Raw genomic sequence first — 21,061 nt, forward strand, 5'->3', positions numbered from 1 at the left:
ATCCACTTGCCAACAGAGTGGTGCTGGGCTGCACCTCAATACTGCTTTTAGCAACCTGGTGTATGCCAGGAGCATGAGCCACACTCATGATTTCATGATGCTTTGAAGGCATGTTGAAGCATTGAGCTCTTCAGTGGCTGCAAGCTGGCATTGCCAGCAAGGAAAAAGCCCACCCCACTGCTCCCAGTAAAGGCTCTTGCTGTTTTGCACTGTATTTGATGTGTCCATGTGTTGAAAAGTTTTAATCCTGTACCTATGTATAGTACTGTAACAGCAATTTTCAATGCCAGACAGAAGGAAAACACACTACCCGAGTTAACAGAAACCACTCTGGCGCTAAGTATACAAAATGACAGTATTATAAAACCAGAAGCATTTGTCCCATTAACATTTCCATTCATAGACAGAATAACAAGGGATGAGTTATTTGGAAGTGGAGATGTTAAGGACACTGGTAATGTAACAGGACAACAGAAATGCTGTGACTGCAAGACCTCCACTTAGGAGTGACTCAGCACAGCAGCTGCATCCTGGAAAATTAATATTTCAGCCCTCCCCCCCCCACCAGATGCCTGCAAAGCCTTTGAGAGCTTGCAAAAAACATCCCTGGAAGCCCCATCAGCCATCTGATCTGCTCACCACTATGGGGATTAACACATCTCCCACCCCGGCTCAGTGAAGGGACCTGCTCCGGGGGGAAGCATTTCCAGTGTAGGCCATGAGGACTCAAGGCAGTGTTGTCAACAGAAAGCAGCCACATTTGGCCTCAAAATTACAGAAGACAACCCCCTCACCACCTTCAAACCCCAAAATCTCCCTCTTCACCCCTCCATGGACACCCTGAGCAGCCCCTGCTCCAACCCTGGTGTCCCTAAGCAGAGGCAGGTGTTAAGGAGGTTAACGCGGAATCATGTCAAGTAACAAACACCTAGTATTTATTAATAAATTAGTACACTGGAAGGCAATTTTTCAATTCATTCCCCTCTTCCCCCCACTCCCACCCCTTCCCACGGGGCAGCACATGCCACCCTCATACCACGATTTCTTCAAACTGAGTGTAGTACAGACTGTTTGTTACGGGAGCATAAGAGTTGCAAATATAATCAGACAGACTTCTTACGATGCAGCTTCCCCCCCCTCCCACCCCTCAATCTCTTTTCTTTTAATAAAAAGTGAAGTGTGATTTGAAGAGACTATTAAGACCGGGTAAGGTCTTTGGAGAACCTATCGGCCATGTCTGTATAAAAAACAAGAGACATGAGTGTAAAAGCATAGCTTGGTTTAAGTCTTACATCACGAGGAGAGCAGGAACACTGGCAGCCACCTTTGCCTCCCCACATCCAGCACCGGCTCCTTTCAGGGCCCTTCCATCCCCGCAAGCAGCAAGGCAAGACAACTCCTTACATTCACCTGAAGTCAAAGACCTTTTCATCGCCTCGAAGACTGGTGGGGCTGACCCTTTTTTTGTGGTTAAAGCGCTTCTGCTTTAGCTTATAGGAGCGCGATGCACTGTCCGGGTGAAAACCATACAATAAATAACCGTGCTAGTAAAACCTCAGCAATGGATACGAGCGATACAATAGTACATTAAAAAAAGTCAGCTCGGGTGGGAAGCTTAGCTGTGTTAAGAGGCAGTAACCAGCCACGACTGGGTATTTTTGTGTGTGTGTTTGCCATTTACCACTCCAAGGCAAAGGGAGGTGGTGGGAGACAGTCACTCCGAGCAACAGCTTTGACAGAAGACGCGGTTTATAGAGCAATCCCCGATTCAATGTGTTAAATTACACCAGATTCATGGTCTTTTAAGTTTGTTAACTGCAATATTATTATTCTTTTTTTTTAAAGTGCATCAACTGATCCGATTGGAATAAGAACAGGGAGAAGAGAGGCTCGGGAAGGGGGCAGAGGGTGCAAAGACTTGGACTGAGCGATAGAGTTACAATGGAGGGGTGCAACGCTGGCAAACTGCCCCCCCTCCAAAAACCAAGGACACCTCAATGAAAATACTGGCCATATATTCTACAACAAAACCTGCCTGTGTATTGTCAGTCATCTTAACGAGTGCCAAGCTAGCTCTAGCAGATATTTGGAGAGTGCATGGTGACCCAGCAAGTCTACAGTAAGTCAGGAAGGTGGCTATAGACAGAGTCCAGGAGGGTCTGGCTGGCTTCCTGGCTCTTGACTCCAGCGATCTCAAATAGCCTGTCCAGCTTATCTTCAGCCTGTGGGATCTCCTCAATCACGTGGAGCTCCTCAGGGTTGAGGATGTGCAGCATGTCGTCGAAGATGGGCTGCAGGTCGCAAGGGTCCAAGCGCACCTGGCGCAGGACAGTGTCCTTCTTTTCTGTAGGAGGAAAAGAGACGGTGGTCAAGAAACCCTTCAAGAAACATCTGCTAAACAGGGCTTGCTTTCCTTGCCCATCTCCTGTTGCCAACTCTGAAGAGGTACATGTCACAATGAGAACAGAGGGAAAAGATGGAGGGTGAGGAGTGATAGGGAGGGGAGAAGATGGAGAAGCCACTCTGCTGAGGCACCTAATCTAGGATCCCCCTAGAGCAAACACAGCACTTATAAATGCTGAATGGCCAATACGGAAAAGTGAAGGCAGAAGGGGAGCCAAAAAAAGCTGAATTCTGCTCTTTTAAGTTGTTTTGTTGGGTCAGCTTCATTTCTACACCCACGTGTACATTGGGTAGACTGACTTAGCTCAGTGTTTCACCTTCGTCAGAAGTTAAAGAAGATTAAACGCAGCAGGTTAAATGCAGTAAATTAAACCCCCTCAGGAAGAAGGGGGGGTGACTAATGGCAACTTACATCTCAAGTCACATGCTGCAGCAAGCAGGACCAAGGGCAAAAAATACTAATTCAGTCTTGAAATGATATTTTCCTGGTTTCATCTCACGCAATTATGCGCAGGGCAATGCAACAGCCAAAAGCGAGGAGAACCCCCCCAGACATCCAGGGATGCTACAACTTTTCTGTCAGCACAAAGAGTTAAAAGCCTTTAAAGGTGTTTTCCCCTCTCAAATCTGTATCGTCTTTGCTAAAAGGATATTCTAGTCTGGAACAAGAATGTGATGAATGCATCCTGGAGAGCCAGTTTTCCCAGTTATTTACTTCAATGATATCACGTTGGGCAGCTCTACTGCATGTGCTAAACATATGTGACATGCCATGGCAATCCTTTGGTCCTCCCACTTCCCCCTGGGCTGATTTTGGTACCTTTGGTAATAAAAGAGCCTGTCCGGCTGAGCGCAGAGGAGCCGCTGGAGGTTGAGTCACACCGCAGGAGAGGCTCTGCTTCATCAACGAAGAAGCATTTCTTCTCTGAAGGAGAGGGCTCCACGGTGAGGACAGCTGCCTCAGGAGGCTTGGGGCTGGGGCTGGGTGCGGGGCTCACCGGGCTGGGGCTCACCGGCAGCGCCAATCTGTCAGCTTCCAGCTTTGGGGAGAAGAAAGAGAAGGAAATTTAACTCAGGGGATGCTAGGCAAGGGGCTTGCATTCAAATTCCTCTGCATCCCAGCTTTCAACACACCCCAGCCCATCCCTGGCAAAAGGTCCCCATGTTCGGTGGCTTCCTCCTCCCAGGAGTCATGCTGACCCAGACAGGCACTGGAGGTGACCCAAGGGGACATGAGTGATGGCATCTGGCGCATCAGTGCTCAGCAGACAGGAAGGGCAACACAATCCATGCTCTTCGTAGGAGCAACTGCAGCACCAGCTTGGCACATGGAACCAGAGCAGAGCATTTTAACTTGTCTTTTGTTCTCACTCTCAGCTGTTGGGGCATCAGGTGATGATGCCCAAGCAGGTAAGCTCCCCGCAGATATCCTGCTCCACAGCTGTTGTTTGCTAAAACCAAGGCACAGCCTGATTCCATGCCTCCAACCAGTGCCAAGGCTACAGGGTGAGAACTGTGAGACCCCCAGAGACCTCCACTGCAGCACGCTCCCGTGACCAGCTACACTGGTCACACTGCAAGTTAATGATTTGTTTGCCCAGTCTCACCCTTGCTCCCATGAGTACCCCATTAAAGTGTGATGGACAAATCCACCCCACCAGACTCCAAGTTCAGGGCCAGAAGGACAAGCAAGGGCTGGCACTGACCCCAGTGTCACCCAAGTGCCTTTGTTTTATGATACCCTGATGTGAGCCACAAGCAAGCGTTTGGCTGCACAGTCCCAAAGACACCAGCAGCAGCAAGCGCTGCTGGGACATGCTGCAGGCATGGATGCTGGTGTGAACCCGCCTCCTAATTTGACGATGCTCTTCATCTTCCTTCTTGCATCTCCTTCCCACCTGCATAGCAGCAGCCAACATTATCTACCTTCCTCTGCCTCTCTGCATCCCTCAGGGTGCAAATCTCAAGCAAAGCTTTTCTGGTTCCAGCTCCCTGCAGTGATGAGAGGCTTGGGGCAGCATCCCACATCCCTGGCTGGCAGTTTGGGCACCTCTGCACATCACCGGGTCCCCCCAGGCAGGTTGCTTTAAGGACCACCTAACATATAACTTCTTCCCAAAGCCTGCATCCCTGTTTGATGCAGATTTGCAAACCCTGTCCACATGCAGCCCATTCTCCCAACCCGTTTTCTCCTTTTACAGAGGCAAGACCAGGCTATTTCAGCTACCATGCTTTGCTTACTACCCAGGGATTAAAATGCGAAATCTGGAATAAAGGCTACGGGCAAAGGAGCTGCTGAGCCACCTCCGTGTCAGCATGGATGTGCTGGCACATTCCTCATCCATGTCAAGGAATTCGCCACCCACAAATCACATGTCTGCTGAGATGCCCATTAGTTCACATTAAATTAACATTGAAGCCTGTTTCTGGTAGTATGAAAGGGTTGTTTTTTTTTTTTTCTCTCCCCCCACTGAAAACAAACAGGGGGGGATTTGTTCTAGCCCAGCATATTACACAATAGGCATATTAAAAATAAAAGTCAGCTTTAATTTTTAAATAGCAGAATCTGCCTTCTCTCCTGAAACTCCCTTTCCAATAGGGCTCACCAATGGGAATCATCCCGTTGCCATTAATGGGGGAAAAGCAAAGGAAGCAGCAGAAGAGTGGCTGGACACTTTCTAAATTGCTACACACTCTGATTTCACCTTTAAAAATAACAGCCAGGCTTCAGGGGAGAGTTTCTCCTCAGGCAAACTCATGTAAGATCCAGCCGCAAACACACCCCCTCATTTCCAAAAAGGGGCCCAACAGCTGAGGAGCAATTACAGGGAGGGCAGGGAGCAGCCATCTGCCCCAGCTCTGCCTTCCCAGCAGAGGGGAAAAGCCCTTCCCAGAAGTGAGTCATTTGGAGTTTAATTAAACAGCTGCTAAAGCACACTAGAAGAAAAAAAAATCACCCGAGGTTATTTGACTGTAGGCGTCCTGGGAGCCCAAAGCTTTCCAAATAGCTGAACAGTAGCGAGCTTGAGGCAAAGCAAACAGGATGCTTGGATGCGTGTTAATATTTAAACCGCAGGAAGAAAGCAAGTGGGAATGAGGGTTTTGAGAAGCCAGGGAAAGCAAGAGGTTTCTGAGAGGTGAAGCCTGTGGAATGGGTGTGAAAATACACTATTCATAGCCCATGACTCATTTGCTTGAAGCCACCTTGGCCATTCCTATTTTTAAGAACAGTGGTGCCCGAGTGAAACCCAGCTCTGGCCAGGGAAAAAAGAAAAAAAGAAATCAAAACCACCCTCCACAGCCCTTTCTGCCTTTCCAGAGCCATCAAATTGCTCACCTTTACATCATCATTGCAGGGTTCCTGCGCTTGCCACTGAGGCTGCATTTGCACCTGCAAAGACAGACACACGAGAAACTGTTAGATGGATGGTCCAGCATGAAAACCAAAGGCGCCACAGTGGCTTTGGTGCATCAGAAGCCTCCTGTGACCAGCCAGGGCACCCTGCCAATTTGATTTTGGGTTTTTCTGAGCACTGCAGCAGCAAGAGGTTTGCAATGCCAAAAAAAACCCAGCATCCTAAATGCTCCTGTGTAGCTTTAGATTGCGGCTCAAGCATTGACATCCTCTTGGATCCCAGTGCATCTGGGAGGATGTTCTAAGCAGCTCAGGGTGCCTGAAGGTTGAAAAGGGGGCAGAAAATGACATAGGCTTGGCTTTGTTTTCTTTTCACAGTTGGTCCCAACAGCTCTGTTTGAATTGGTTGGTCCTATTTTCTGCTTTATTGTATGGCAATAAAAGATCAACTTGGTCAACAGCAAATGCAGCTGCTCTGCTAATGTGAGGAAGGAGCAGTTGGAGGCATTAAAAAAAAAAACCCTCCCTTGGGCAATACTTCCTGCAGCAACCAGGCAGTAGTAAAAGCTGGTGGCAGGTTTACTGCTACAGAGGGTGGCTGTGCACCCTCCTGGGATGTGGCGGGACAAATTTAGCACTGAAGTGGCTGTTTCCCGGATTTCCTGACAAAAAGATGACACCCAGCTGACACCAGCCCTATTCGCAGATCTGTTATACCTCCGTAAGGGATGCAGGAGGAGGAACCCCAGCACATGAAGCAGGGTGGGCTGGATGGCAGCCCTGCAATGCTGTTCTCACTATAGTCAAAACAGTCACAAGAAGGATCTGTTTGGACGAGCAGCTTCATGGGGCTTGTGGTGTTTGGTGGTCCACCTTCAGGGCAGACCAGACCTCAGAAGGTGAAACACCACTGGTGAGGCCACGAGGTCTCATTGAGGTGGTAGAGAGATGCAGCGATGGTGGGAAGGTGCCGCAGAGTTAGGAGGCAAGCCCTTCATTGGGATGTGAAAGGCACAGAGGTGCTCAGCACCTTGGGGTGGGAAAGCCCAAATGTCCTCTCTGTGCCCTTCACCTCAGTGGCCAGGTTTTGGAAGAGCACTCAACACAACCTCCGTGGTGGAGCCAGCAGCCCCTCAACACAAGTAGCCCTAGAGAAGAGCTACTCAAGTCAAGCCTCATGCAACCCAGGATGGGCAATGCTGGGTCTGGGGAGGGTTTTGACACCAAGACAAACACGCAACCATACACACAGGAAGCAGCTCTTCCCCATCAGCCATTCGTGGGCCAAGTGCTTCTCCAAGCAGGAGACTGCATCTCAGTGAGAGCTTCTAGAGCCTTCTCCTTTCTGTGGATTTGCCCACCCACTTTCTTAACTCGATGAAGAGATGATGAAGCCATGATGAAGGGTTTCCAAAGTCAACTACAGGCTAAGTCACTACTGAGTTCAGCCTGTTATGACCTCACCATCTTCTAGCTTCATTTTATACTCCCAAGCCCATTGTACTCCACAGAACACGAACCCTAGGAGATGTGGCTACCACAGTAGGGAAACCTCAAACTGCAAAGTTCGCATTTTTGTGTTTCTATTGCTTATGTTTTATATTACTTCATAAATCATTAATTTTTCTTTTACTGTACACTCTCCAGCCTGGTTCAAACCCAGCCTTGGTTTGCTGAAAATCAACTCATGGTTTAGCGCAAACCAGGAGTAAAACAGTGATGCCCACTCCAGCAAAACACTTGCTCCACTGCGGACACTTGAGGTTAACAAAGCACAAAATGAACTGCTAATTACTTTGTTCAGCCCAGTTCAGCTTTGTCAAAAGAGGAAACAAAGGGGATGGGCAGGAGCTGCTGGGGGCTGAATTTGAGGAATGTTGCTCCAGGCTCTTGACCTGCAGGGTTCTGAGCTCCAAAAGAGGAAGGGAAGGAGCCAAAAGGCATTGCCACAGCTGCATGCCTGGACACGGGGCTGCTTTCACATCCTCTTCTCCTCTGGCACCCCCAAAACCCCCATTGCTTAGCCTCACACCAGACCTAGCCCTGACATATTTGCTGATTCATGGAATTATCTGCAGCATGCAATTAGCTACAGACGTAAATCTTGCTGGGCTCAGGGCTGCAGCCTCCTCCTCTGCATTTTCAACATCTCCCTTATTAATTTATTATTCTGTTTTATAAGCTTTGCTGAGGCTGCGCTGCTGAATGCCCTGAGCACGGCTGTTTGCTTCCCCTCCATCCATTCCCTGGAATATTTCAGCCGAGGCCAGCAGAGCCATAAATAAAAAGCTCTTAAAGCACTGCTCACAGTAGGACACTTACAGTAGCCAAAGCAGCCAGCTGTGCCAGCAATGCTCCAGGCCAGCCCAGGCAAGCACAGACACCCCTTGGTATCTGCACAATGCTGTTATGCACCCCCAAAAAAGCCCATAGCCCAGTGCACCGATTTTTTCTGGTTTTAACCTCACAATGGAGAATTGTGGTTCCCTGGGATAGCAGTGAAAAACCTCTTTTGCCCTTCTATCCCCCCATTTTTGTTGTTGTCAGCACTAATTTGGGGTGTGCCTGTGCTCAATGAACAGTGCCCAGGCTCACATGCTGCTGCCCAGCAGGCCTGACTGCAAGGGGAGAGATTCTGCAAACCTCGAGGCTGAGAAGCATTCATGGCCAGAGCAAACCTGAAACAGGAGCTCAGCAAGTTAAATGCACCCCAAGAAACCTTCCCACAGCTGCTGTGCTTGCTGCAGAAAACAAACCCTAGCAAAGCAATTCAGAAGGCTAATCTCGTTTTAACCTAAATTCATTCAGCGCGATGCAAAACCAGCATAATCTCCCACAGCTAAAAGAGCTGGCGAGTCTTCAGTGGAGCTGTTCCCCACCTGAGGGAAAATGTTCCTGCAATGTACCGTAACGCTCCAGAGACTCCCATTAATTCCCTTATTCCTATCAGGGGTTGTAAATATTTGGATTTCAGAGCTCAAAGGGCTGCCTGAGGGAATGGGACAGACAAGAGAGTGCAGCTCTGCCTCCGCAGGTTTCGCAGGCTTAAGTCAGACACCAGATAAATGATTTGGGCAAGAATGTGATAGCAGATGGGATGGTGAAGAGAGGCTGGCTGGGTTTAGGTATTTGCTGTCCAAGAGCTGCATCTTTTAATAACACTATTTTTACTTATGAATTGGGGGTGTCGTTCCTTTCTTATGGACACAGGAACATCGGGACTGATGGGGAAACCCCTTTTTGTTCCCAGGGATGCCAAGCAGGTCCAAAAGCATCAGAGACATCATAGCCACCTGTGCATCCATCCTGAGCTCATCTAGGACACACTGACACACATTAGATGCTCACTGCTGGCTCTGGTTACCCCAAGGGCATCATGCCCTTAGCCATAGGGAGCAAGCATGTGTTTGTATTGCTTATTAGAGTCCTCACTTCCTCAATAGCATGAAGTGCCACCAACAACAGGTCAACCTGCTCACTCGGATCAAACCAGTTTGGTACAAAGAGAAACTGCCTTGATTTGTCGGCATTTGGACAGACAAGTCACCGAGTCAGACTGGAATTCAAACTAATTAAAGGCTTTCCAACCAGCAGATTAGAAAAAACCCAAAATCAATCTCCCTGCCTGCCCTCGGCATTGAGCAGTCGGCTGCCCTATCCGCTCACAATCTGGATGCTGTGGTGCAGCTCAGCCACTGGCATGGGGTTCCAGGGATTCAGCCTCTTCTGCACAAGCTGCTTCCCACAGCTTTCTCTATCGCTCCCAGGGCCATTCTATCACCACCGGCATCCACAGTGCAGGAGCCAGTTCAGGGAGAGGAGGCAAACAGGTTACAGCAAGTAAAACCTTGCAGAAACACAATGTGCTACCATGCTGAGTCTGCACCCTGGGGTGCTTCCACATACTGCTTTAGCACAGCAACCCATCTAGGACCTTCCAGGCAGGACAATGGCCAGCACCTAAGGCTGATCATCCCCAATATAAGGGCTCAAGTAACAGGTTCTCCTGGTGACCTTCAAAACTACATGCAAACCACAACACCTGGGACTCAAGAGTTTGTCAAAACTTTGACAAGGTTTTGAGCAAACTTTGGCAAAACTCAAAAGTAATATAAAGCTCAATTCTAAGCCCATGAGGAGCTCCAGGGAGAGATGGTGTCCAGCTATTTGGTTATGAGCTAAGCTTGATGATGCAGTCGGGTCTCATGCTCGCCATAGCCAGACAACACTTGCACTGCATCAGACAAGAGCACACAAAACCCAGCCCATTGTTACCGGCGTGGTGTCCTCCATCAGGCCTCGGATCTTCTCCACCACGTCATTGCGCCGGTGCTGGCGGAGGGCACTGATGAGCTGGGCCAGGCTGGCCTCGGGGCCGCGGATGGTCCAGTGCTGCAAGGCGGCGTAGGCGCGCTCATGGTCAGCTGCGTAGCCGTTGGAGAAAGCTGCCACCTCACGCTCGCTGGCGTTGCACAGGAACTGGTAGATGTCCTTCCACTGGCTCCCTACCTGGGCTGCCACCAGCTTCAGGATGTCAATGCCTGTGGGGCAGAAGAGCTACAGGTGAGGCACAGGGGTCTGCAGCCTCCTGGCATTGCAGACCTAAGCTTTAGCAAAGCTTCTCCGCATCCCATCCCTGCTTTGTTTTTCTTTGGTTGGTCTTTATTTGGAGATTTTAGTATCATCACTATTTTTAAGACTGTTCATGAGTCCAGACTGCAAGGAGCCCTGCAGACAGGCACCTGCAACATTCTCAACACCTGCTATTCATCTAAAGGGTGACAGACCCATAGGTCACTCCAATCAAGGCAAATACACACTAAAATTAACCACATTAATTTCCTGCACTCTTCGGCACAGGAAAATCCCTTGTACTCAGCCATCACATGGCTGCAGGAACAGGGAATATGGCAACGTGCTTGCCCATACACCCGCACTGCAGCCACTAGTTTGAACGGGAGCTGGATTAACAGGTGAGTCATCAAAGCGTCTCTATACAAATGAGTATTTCCATAATAGAGCACCCAGAGCAGCTATGATCGCATTTAGAGCTGTTTCCAGTGCAGACTGGTGGGATGACTCAGTTATGGGACAGAAGCATTGGGTGAATGGAAGGTCTGGTAGGGGATCTGAAGAGCAAAAGGAAGGTTTCCCCCAGAAAAGCCCTTGAGACATGATGGTTCAAGACAGCGAGGGTTTCCTCCCCATAGCTTCAGGGGCAATGCAAACAGCATGCTTATTCTTGAAGCTACTAAGAGGTCAGGATTTAAACCTTCAAATAAAGCCATAGCTCCTCCATAATAGCTAATTAACCCTGTTTTATCAAACTGAGCAACACCTTGTTTCCAGCAACCACATGAAAGGTTGGGTGTAGGCAAGCTGCAAAGAGAAACTCACTTTTTCCAGAGAAGTAATCACACCTCAGCTTTCTTCATAAGCCAGCACCACTTCCATCGCTACAGGGAGTATTTCTCTTTCCCTCCTCAGGCACCACAGTTGTGTCAGCAAAAGTATCCGCTTATGAAAAACATCAGAGCCAGGGTCTTTCCCAATGGCTTAAAATTTAACAGTTTCTAGACCAAATTAGATCAAGCCGTCAGGTCACAGACCTGATACAGCCAGATAGATACATATAGATAGATATATATATATAAGCTATACAAACTGATATACATATATTGATATATCTTAATTATATATAAATATATACCAGGCTGTATAGTTTGTATCACCTTCTTTATACATGTGACATTTGTATATATATATAGATACATGATATATTTTTTTTTACATATCTCTATGTAGCAGGAATTAAGCCTGGTCTTGTTAACTCTTCCCATTACTCAATGAAGACTAACAATCCTCAGTTCAAGGTTGTGGGCTTCCAGGCTCCATATTCCTCTCAACTCGATGCCTTTGCATCTGGGTTAGCCATCAGTCCTGCTCAAGTAGGACAGACAGCACAAATCGTGCCAGCAGCCAAGCCCTGCACCTTTGGGTATCACACTTGTGTCAGCAAGAAGCCCAAAAGCCAATTCAGGCTTTGAATTGGATCCTTTAAACCAGCAAATTCAACTGCTGTTGACATAAAAGCAGCAAAACGCCAGGTTTATGCAGCTGACACTTGATTTTATCACTCAACCACCCAAGGGAACAAAATAAAACCCTGATTACAAGGATAGAAAAAGCTTTGCAAGGCTTGTGCACCAAGGTAGTGAGAGCAATGCAGAGGGATGAGCAGGTCTGGTACTACTTACTATATATCTATAGATAGGTAGCAGTTAATGCAGTGAAATACCTCTGCATATAATGAATAAGTTGTAGCGCATAAATCTTGCAAAGCTTTTTCTACTCTCATACTCAGGGATTGTGTTTTCCTGGCTTGAGTGATATATACTGATATATATACACAGATATATACAGATAATGCTGTTTATTATATATATACATATATACACACACACGAGATAAGCAGGGTTGAGTCCCCCTGTGGTGCCCTGCAATGAGATGAAACATTAGAGCTGGGTGGGAGCTCCACCCACACCCGTGTGTGTCAGCCATACAGAAGCATTAAAACATAATTTGCTGGTTTATGATGCCTGCATGGCGCATCTAGTCCTCCCAGGAAAGGAAAAGCTCATGTACTACCGCTTCCCATCTATGTTTCCTGCTGATAAATCCCAATATTTACAGCTGCTGTACTGGTGAAAAGAGTTTTCAGCTGGTCGCGATTTGACTTGTACCAGTTTTATGCAGTAGCACGATATTTATGCCCTAATGTTCTTGCGCAAGACTTATGACAGAGTGCTCATGCTCCTACCGACATTGTCAAGTTTAGTATATTTAATCTCATCGTTCAATAAAGTGGCCCCATAAACATGTTTATATCCCTTGGCAATAAAATCCCAGGGCACGAGAACGCACCAGGCAGCAGAGGACTTAATGGCGCGTAATAATCTTTGGAGAACAAATGTTCCATTAAAAACGAATTTGGAAACGTCTACCTTAATACTATAAGAACCTTAAACTCATTTTCTTGCAACTATTAAATGAATTTAAGCCCCATATGTTCACCACAACTACTACAATATTAGGCAAACAAAACCCCAGAGAGATGTGGAAGAGACACAGACGTGAGAACAGATTTGGCTCCAGTCAGTTAGAAAACCATTGCTCCCTCTGTTCTTGAAAAATAAGATTAAAACCATTACATGACAAGTTGTGGCTACACACTGCCAAGTATTACTGCTCAAACTAAAGAAAATGTTAATGCTTGTAATAAGCTTACAGTCCTACTACTTCCATATTCCAGAAGCCCTGTAAGTTACTCTGCAGAGTAGTAACAGTGCTAGAGCATCCACTGGGATGGGAAGATGCCCACCAGGGTGCATAGACCAAAAAGCCCAGCTCCACCTTTTGCCCTGGTTCCCCCCCCTCCTGCTACCAAACGATGTGGACCTTCTCGTACCACGCTCATCTCCATGGCAAGGCTAGAGATGATGCTCAAAGCCCTCCAGACCCCACCAATCCCAAGTAAAATGGTTGAGCTCAGCAGGGACAGTGCTTGAACTCACACACTTCATGCTTCCCATGCAAGGCTGGTTACAGCCACACCGGTGTGACGCTAAAGTTGCCCTGAGCTTCCAAACACCAGAGAACAACCCGAGTTGTCTTTTTTTTATTGTGGGCCACGGAAACAGCCTAGGAGAGCTGTCACCATGCTGCTAACACAGAAGGCACCACTACCCTCTCCACCACCACCACCAGGGACCATCACCATTTATCACCCAGCTTTTGCTTGCCTCTGACACTGGAATTAAAAAGGAGCCCATGGCTGCATTCAGCAGAGCTGTGTGTGCCATGGTCATACCACAGAAGGCAACAACAATACCTGATGGATCCAAGACATCCATCATGTCTTAGGCACCTGGGCAGATGGCATTTCAATTGCCATCACCTGAACACTGCATTTCTCTAAATGTTTGAATGGGCTAATCCACATAACCGCCCAATATTTTAAAGTGGTGATAACCCCAGAGCAATGAAGAACTCCCCTTCAAGCCAGGACAAAGCTAACATGCTCTGAACAGGCAAATGTAAAGCCCAAAGATGCACGTACACACAAGGGAACATGGGTGCAACCAGGCATGTTTACAGCCAGAGCAAACAGAGACAAATGGAGACAAGTCCAGAGCAGACGGATGCTTGTAGAACAGCACAAGCAAAGAGCACTGCTGAGTACACATCCAGCAGGGTATGCTGAAGGGAGGACCTTCCTGGAGAGGTAGGGACAATCTATAGGCAGGTCTCTCTAAGCACATTGCTCATCTTTGCCCCAATGTTCCCCATAAACACATTTCAGTTTATTTCAGTGACTTCCTTGAACCTGGTTTAACATTTTTCCCACCCATTTCCATTTCCTTCAGATGGCTGCTGCCTCACTGTGGTACACAGTTTGGTGCAAACAGAGCAGTCACTCCTTCCACTCGTGATCATCACCAAAGTGGTCACCACACACGCACATGGGACTTGGCTGACCTCTGATGACTCTCAAGAGCTTGTTCTGAACGAGCCTCACTCACTTCCCATACACCTGCTATTTACAGGTTGGACACAAACCCAGCTCTTCAGCAATCCCTTGGCCTCATGTGGGGCAGGAGGCCAGTGCGGCACAGGGCCATGACCGGCAGCGCTGGCACACTTATGTGCAATACCTGCAAGAGACCATTTCTCTTCTCTGCCGTTACATTTTTCATTTCTTCAAGCAAACTCATGAGGAGTGGAAGGCAGAATGCTACACCCAAGCACCTGGCAACAGATACAGCAAAGCCTAACCACAACCTAGCCACAGAGGAGCTTCAGTTCCTTCCTCTCCCCATCCTCTGACAAACAAAAAGCCATCATCATTTTCATTTCTGGAGCTCTAGCCAAATGTCATTTTTTCTTTTCAAAAGAGTGCTTGTTGAGGAGCTGCCACCTCGAAGGGAAATCTCAAGGCTACAGAGCCCTTCCAAACCATAGGTCCTCCCATCCCATAAATAGTGAAGGGATATAGCACAGACAAAACTACTAACACATCAGTTCAAGTGATGCTGTGAGTAACAAGGAAGCTGTGAATGCCCCATCCCTGTCAGTGTTCAAGGCCACGCTGGATGGGGCTTTGAGCAACGTGGTCTAGTGGAAGGTGTCCCAGCCCACGCCAGGGGCTGGAACTGGAAGATTTAAGGTCCTTTCCAACCCAAACCATTCTATGATTCTTACAGGCTGTCTTACACAGCTGGGAAGCAAAACTCAGGAGATTCTCCAGGATCTGTGGCATGCATGGTCTCACCTAGCAGCAGCTCATCTGCTGGGGATCCCGAGTTTTCAGAAAGGCTGGATTTCTGGAGATTCCATACTCCAGCCCTTCTTCAGCAGGGCCAAGTCCCACCAGTCTATGCACAAAACCTGCAGGAAGTGACCTCCAGCATCCCAGTGCCAATCTGAGCTAGAGCACGTGGAGCTTCCACCAGCTACCTAGTGCATGCCACATGCAGTGACAAATCCCGATTTTGGATTCTGACACTTGGCACAGACTTTGAGGATGAAGCATCAGAGGTGGAGAGCAAAGCTGAAGGGCACATGCAAGTCAGATGTGAGAACCACAGTGATGCAGCCAAACCCTCCCTTACATTCAGATAAGGGCTCCAAATCACTGCAAACTCAGCTCTGTTCCTGAGCTCAGCCCACCTACCTCCTCCAAATATCCTCTTGACTCATACGAAACACAGCCACAGCAGCCTATTTTTACCTCTGCGCACAAATAAAGAGACTGCATGTACAAGCAAGTCAGAATGTGGCACATCCAAACTCCAGCTGATGAGACACAATGGCTCGGCCAAAGGACTCAGAAATCCCAAATCCCTGACACAAATACCTTTCCAAAATGAGAAAATGTCACCAGCCTCCACCAAAAAGGGGCAGTTACGGGAAACTCAGCACCCCCTCCCCCTGCTACTGCCCTCCCCAGATATATTCCAGATCCTAAATGAGGAAATTTAAAAGATGTGCAAGGTTCTGCACCTTGGTCAGAACACTCACTGGTATCGGCACAAGCTGACGGATGAAGGGATTGAGAGCAGCTGCACCAAGAAGGACTTGGGATGGTGATGGATGAAAGACTGGACATGAACCCCCAATGTGCACTCACAACTCAGAAAGCCAACCATATGCTGGGCTGCATCAAGAGCAGCATGACCGGAAGGTCAAATGAGATGATATTCCCTGCTTGCATGAGACCCTAGCTGCAGTCCTGTACCCAGCTCTGGGGCCCCAACATAAGGAGGATGTGCACCTGTTGTAGAGTCCAGAGAAGGCCACAAAGATGCTCAGAGGGCTGGAGCACTTCTGCTATGGTGTCAAGGTTGAGATTTGGGCTTGTTCAGCCTAGAGAAGAGAAGGCTCTGGGGAGACCTTAGAATAGCTTCCAGTATCTACAGGGCCTACAGCAAAGCTAGTGAGGGATGCTTTACAAAGGCATGTAAGGATAGGATAAGGGGGAATGGCTTTAAACTGACAGAGGGGAGATTTACATCTGGTATTAGGCAAACATTTTTCCCTGTGAGGGCAGTGAGGTGAAGGCACAGCTTGCCCAGAGAAGCTGTGTCTGTCCCATGCTTGCAATGTTCTAGGCCAGGTTGGACGGGGCTTGGAGCAAACTGGTCTAGGAGAAGGTGTCCCTCACAATGGAATTAGATGAGATTTAAGGTCCCTTCCAACACAAGTGTTTCCACAAGTCTAACAGAAGCCTTTGTCCAAACTGAAGGAAAGGACAAATTTAAGAATACTCATTAGCAATCTGCTATTTCCCCCACAGAGGACAGTGCTGGTATCAGACCCTCCCAGCAGCCAGTGAGTCACATCCTCAGCAACCACTGTTTGAGCAACAAACCACTAAATGGTGATGTTTGTGGGGGGTTTTAAGAAAACAAATATCTTGCAGGGCAGGAAAGGGACTCCTGACAAAGACTTCCCATACTCTGGAATATAACTCAACCAAACCAGGCAGCGGAGGAATATCTGCGATCAGCTACATGTGGTTACAAACATCTCTCAAACCCAGGAACCTGAGGGTCAGCAGGAGACAAGACTTCCCTTTGCCTCCATGGCAAGTCACCTCTATAAAAGCACCCTTGGTGCAGCCCTCCTGGGACCCCTATGTGCTCCTGCCCACCACCACATGATGCTCCCTCTGTGGCCCTGTGCTGGCACTGGGGACCTGCAGAGCAGACTTGCTCCTCCTTTAGTTTAAAGGGGAACGTCCAGCATAAGTATTTTATGTAATTATTAAATTTTAAACGTCTTGCACAGAGTTAATCTCCATTATAACCCCCTCGGACAGCTGGTAACCCTGAGCAAGCACACTGCCACAGCCACATAAATATCCAGACACCCATGGATGCCAACCCGAGGATTAAATTTGCCTCCTGCATTCCCCCCCAACCCAGACAAAGCCTTGGCCACTGAAGGGAAAGGATCAAAATAAAAAGCCTGCCTTGCTATTCAAGGAGTTATGTGTGAAAGCCCTGCTGAAGGGAGAAATCACAGCCCTCCCAGCACAGAAACAAGTGCCTGGGGCTTGGCAAAACAACCTCGTGCTCAGTATGTTTTTCTACAAGGACAACCCTCCTCTCTGCAGCAGAGCTGCCCTGCTTCTGACACTCAGCCCTACACCTAGCACGCAGGCACAAATCCCAATCCCTTATTAAATTAATCCAAGAGCCACCCAGAAATTTTGGCCATGGGATAATTTTGCTTTTTATCAGATTTTGGAGCAAATACACCAGCTTCTCATAGCAGCTTCGCACACCCTGCACACACTGTGGATAGATGGCTCATGGAGACACATGCACTGAAAGTGATCAAGCACTGGTCTTCAGGCCTACTAATGTGATACGGCTGAAGAGCGATATGCTAAATCTGCACATGATCAGGTTTCCTCCTCTCTTAGAGGCACAGCAGCCTCCCTCGTTTGCATTTTCCCATGTTCCCTTCTGTCAGCTCCTGCACACACCCTCTGGAAACCACAGAGCTTCCCAAAGGTCAAGGATGAGTTTGGGGCAAACCTGAGCAAAGTTGAATAGTCTGAGGCAGTAGATGTTTTGAACTCATCAGATGTCAGCCCAAAGCTCCCAAGGCAGAGGTTCGTGCTGCAGACAAGGAGTTGCTTCACCCCACCCTGAAGCAGAGCATCATGCCTGTGTTGGAGCAAACACAGCATGAAATTCAGAGCTCCTGTGCAGCGGAACAAGCTGCAGTGAGGGAGTAGCCCTGTTTTAAGGCTCAGCAGTATCAAAGCATCTGCATTCATCGTGGTGCTTGGTACATACCTGCCCCTTCCAATTTAATAAGCTCCCTTTCTGCCCAGGTCTAACTTTGCAGAGGTGGACAGGCTGACATGAGAAGACCACCAACACCTTCTCCCTCTCTGTTTTGGCAGGCAGCCAAACATTAAGCTCTCACCTCATGCTCTGTCTGCTAGTGTAAACATTAGGATTCACACACGAGCCCAGGGCTGCTCCTCTCCAGATGTAAGAGCAATTACCGAATTACATTAACAGCAATGGGTGGACCTGCCCTCACAAGATGCTGCTGGCCATCTCTTCCCTACCTGGGCACAAAACCATGAGGCCACCACAGTCTGAGACTGGTGAAGCTTTTAACCCCATTGCATATCCCTACGCTCTGCAGATGTGTTGAGGAGACAGGGTCCCCAGGGGTGCGTTTCCACATCAGCTCCTCCATCCTCACCCTGCCTCCCAGTGTCACGCTCCTGACACCAAGCTGTGACCCGTTCAGGAGCTGATTGAAGGGAAAACCACCTCTACAAAACAAACCCAGTATAGTAAGTGGCTTTCATCTCATTTACTCAAACAAGCACTAAGGAGGGCTCCTCAAATAGCATCCAGACCCTGTGGAGCTGTAGATGCCATCCCTGCAGCCACGTTTCTTTATTTAAGGTAGCAGTTGAATAATGAGGGACACCAGGCTTGAGAAAGAATATCCCCTGCTGTGTTGTTTGCATCCACTTGCTTCCCTTCATTAGGTGATCTATAGAAAAGATTAGTTACATGTGAGCCTTTTTAGTTAAAGTGCCATCACTTTAAATGCAAAAGAATCAAGCAGTAAACCTCTTCCAACACTAAGCATAAATGAGTATTTAATTCCAAGTGAGGACAAACGCACAGTGACCCAGATGTCTTGATGCATACTGCCAAACACATGCGTTGGTTATATTCACAGGGGGAAGCTTCAGACCTACAGCACCAGGTTCTCCGAGGTACAAGGAGGTAAGACCCTCTTCAACACTCTCAATGACTTCCTTGGGAGCCAAACAAGCTCAAGCCTAGCCCTAGCTCTACACCAAGCGAGCTGCACACCAAGGACTATTCCCTATGAATTGCCAACCAAGAAGATCCTAGCTCCCACCGTGCTGACAACCACGCATCCCAACAACTGAGCAACCAAGACCCTCAAACCCTAACACTCCCCATCTTTCCAGCACCACCCCTCAACTCCCCACTGAGCCATTTTCAGTATATGGTCTTCTACTGGTAGTCAAGCCTCAGCTCCATCGCAGCTGCAAACAGCTTCTGCAGAACAGTTTATTTCTCTGATTATTTAACAAGAGGCTTCCTCGCTTCGCTTTCACCACCCACTGCAATAATGTGCAATTACAGGACTTGAAGAAAAATTAAAGGGAAGTGGAATCTCATGCCAGGACAGTGCTGCCAAGATCTGCTCTTCAGTCTTTCAATTCCAGGAAAAAATAAATCACCAAACTCTCTTCTTGCCTCTTGTCCCATTGCTTCAGGCAGCTCCTTCTACACAGATTTTACCCAAACCCATAACATTTTATACAATCTTTGCCTTTCATCCTCTGCTACTCAATGGGTGAAAGTCAAAAGTAAAACTATCAGCAATTTCTGCAAGATGATTTCAAGCACACCTTCATGTTTGGCATAGACTGATGGTAAATGTGGCATTTCCAAGACATTCAAGAGACAAGCTTCAACTCTCAATTTTGATTGAAAAGTTTCTGCAAGATCAATTCCTTACCCTGGGAAAGAGCTGAAAAAAGGAAATGGGTATTTGCTAAAATAAAGCGATTGCTTAGAACAAAGTGTTTTCAGTGTATAGGCTGTTCTTGCTCTTCTAAAAGAAAGCAGTTGTACAAGGTTAAAACCACAGAGCACTATCAGTCCAGTACCATGTCATTCAGGCACCACATCGATAATTTCTTTAGAAATCATTGGCAAACTGCTTTTCCCCTTTGGGTTCCCATCTGCAGGCCTACAATGCAAGAGCCAGCTGAAGCAGCAAAAGAGGTCTAATTTCTCCAGCCACAGCTGCACTGTTGGTGTTGCTCTACCTTCTCAGTCCTGTGTAGATGAGACCTTGGGGCTCATCTACGTGTCCCTGTTGTGCAGACGGACATGAGGACACATGTGGAGGTAGGCTGGCTGCTAACTCAGGCTGTTAGTCATCACAAGCTCTTCCTAGACCTGAGCCATTTAATCCAGTGACAATTGTCGGCATTTGCTGCGCTGGCTGGAATATATCCATGTTAAGGACACAGGTCTAGTTTTAACACCAGCCTCCCAAGCTACTGCTATTTTTATGTTTGGGTTGTTATTTAAGGCATGTACTATGACCAGAGAGAGCACAGGGCAGAGACACCAGTGCACGGGGAGATGAGGACAAGTGAAACGCCCCATGACAACAACTGCTGTTCAGGATTGCACACCTATCTCAACTATTTAAGCAAGCCAGTATAGCAAGTGCCTTCAGGGACTGGGCAAGAGTTTGAGCCACTGCTGCCACCCTAAAATCTGCCTCTTCAGGGAAGCAGCCCAACCACAGCAAGATGTCTTTGTTCCAGCACCTAGCAGTGCTAGTACCACCCTGGCTGTGCTTCATCCAGAACTGATGGGCTTGAAGCAAACAGTAATACAATCCTCCAAAGAGGCAAAGCCTTGCAGGCCCATCTGGTGCATGGGAGGCTTGAGGGGTGCTGTTGCAAGGGCATCCACCCAAGCACAGCTCCTCCACACACAGGCTGTAGCACCTACGTCAGACCCTGTCTTCCCTTTCAAAGGTTAAAGCTGTTTACTGAAAGGATTAGGAGGGAGGAGATGGTAAACTAGGAAGAAGCTGGGGGGGGGGACTGTGTGCAACAACTACGCACACAGGATTTGCCCTGACGATAAGCGTGCCCCAACCCCTAGTTGGCATGGCCAGCCAATGTACAGGTAGGGAGGTCAC

The 21,061-nt window shown here is 48.0% G+C and overlaps 1 protein-coding gene across 3 annotated transcripts in view; it reads right to left on the reverse strand.

Annotated features, from left to right (window-relative positions):
• Nucleotides 1-913: 913 nt before the first annotated feature.
• The window catches only part of TNFRSF21 (TNF receptor superfamily member 21), a 31,314-nt gene continuing 11,166 nt past the window's right edge, over nucleotides 914-21,061 (reverse strand). For 2 of the 3 annotated variants that reach the window (XM_057427558.1, XM_057427559.1), the window contains exons 4-7: nucleotides 10,034-10,299; nucleotides 5,741-5,794; nucleotides 3,224-3,443; nucleotides 914-2,344 (exon numbers count right to left, since the gene is read on the reverse strand). In XM_057427558.1, coding sequence (XP_057283541.1) covers nucleotides 2,115-2,344; nucleotides 3,224-3,443; nucleotides 5,741-5,794; nucleotides 10,034-10,299 — 770 coding nt within the window. In that variant the 3' untranslated portion in view covers nucleotides 914-2,114. The remainder of the gene's footprint in view (nucleotides 2,345-3,223; nucleotides 3,444-5,740; nucleotides 5,795-10,033; nucleotides 10,300-21,061) is intronic. The other variant, XM_057427560.1, reaches the window with a different exon arrangement.

This window comes from Pezoporus wallicus, unplaced genomic scaffold (genome assembly GCF_028554395.1).
Source record: "Pezoporus wallicus isolate ANWC-B61680 ecotype Strahan unplaced genomic scaffold, APGP_CSIRO_Pwel_v1 contig_6464, whole genome shotgun sequence".
Taxonomy (NCBI): Eukaryota; Metazoa; Chordata; class Aves; order Psittaciformes; family Psittacidae; genus Pezoporus; species Pezoporus wallicus.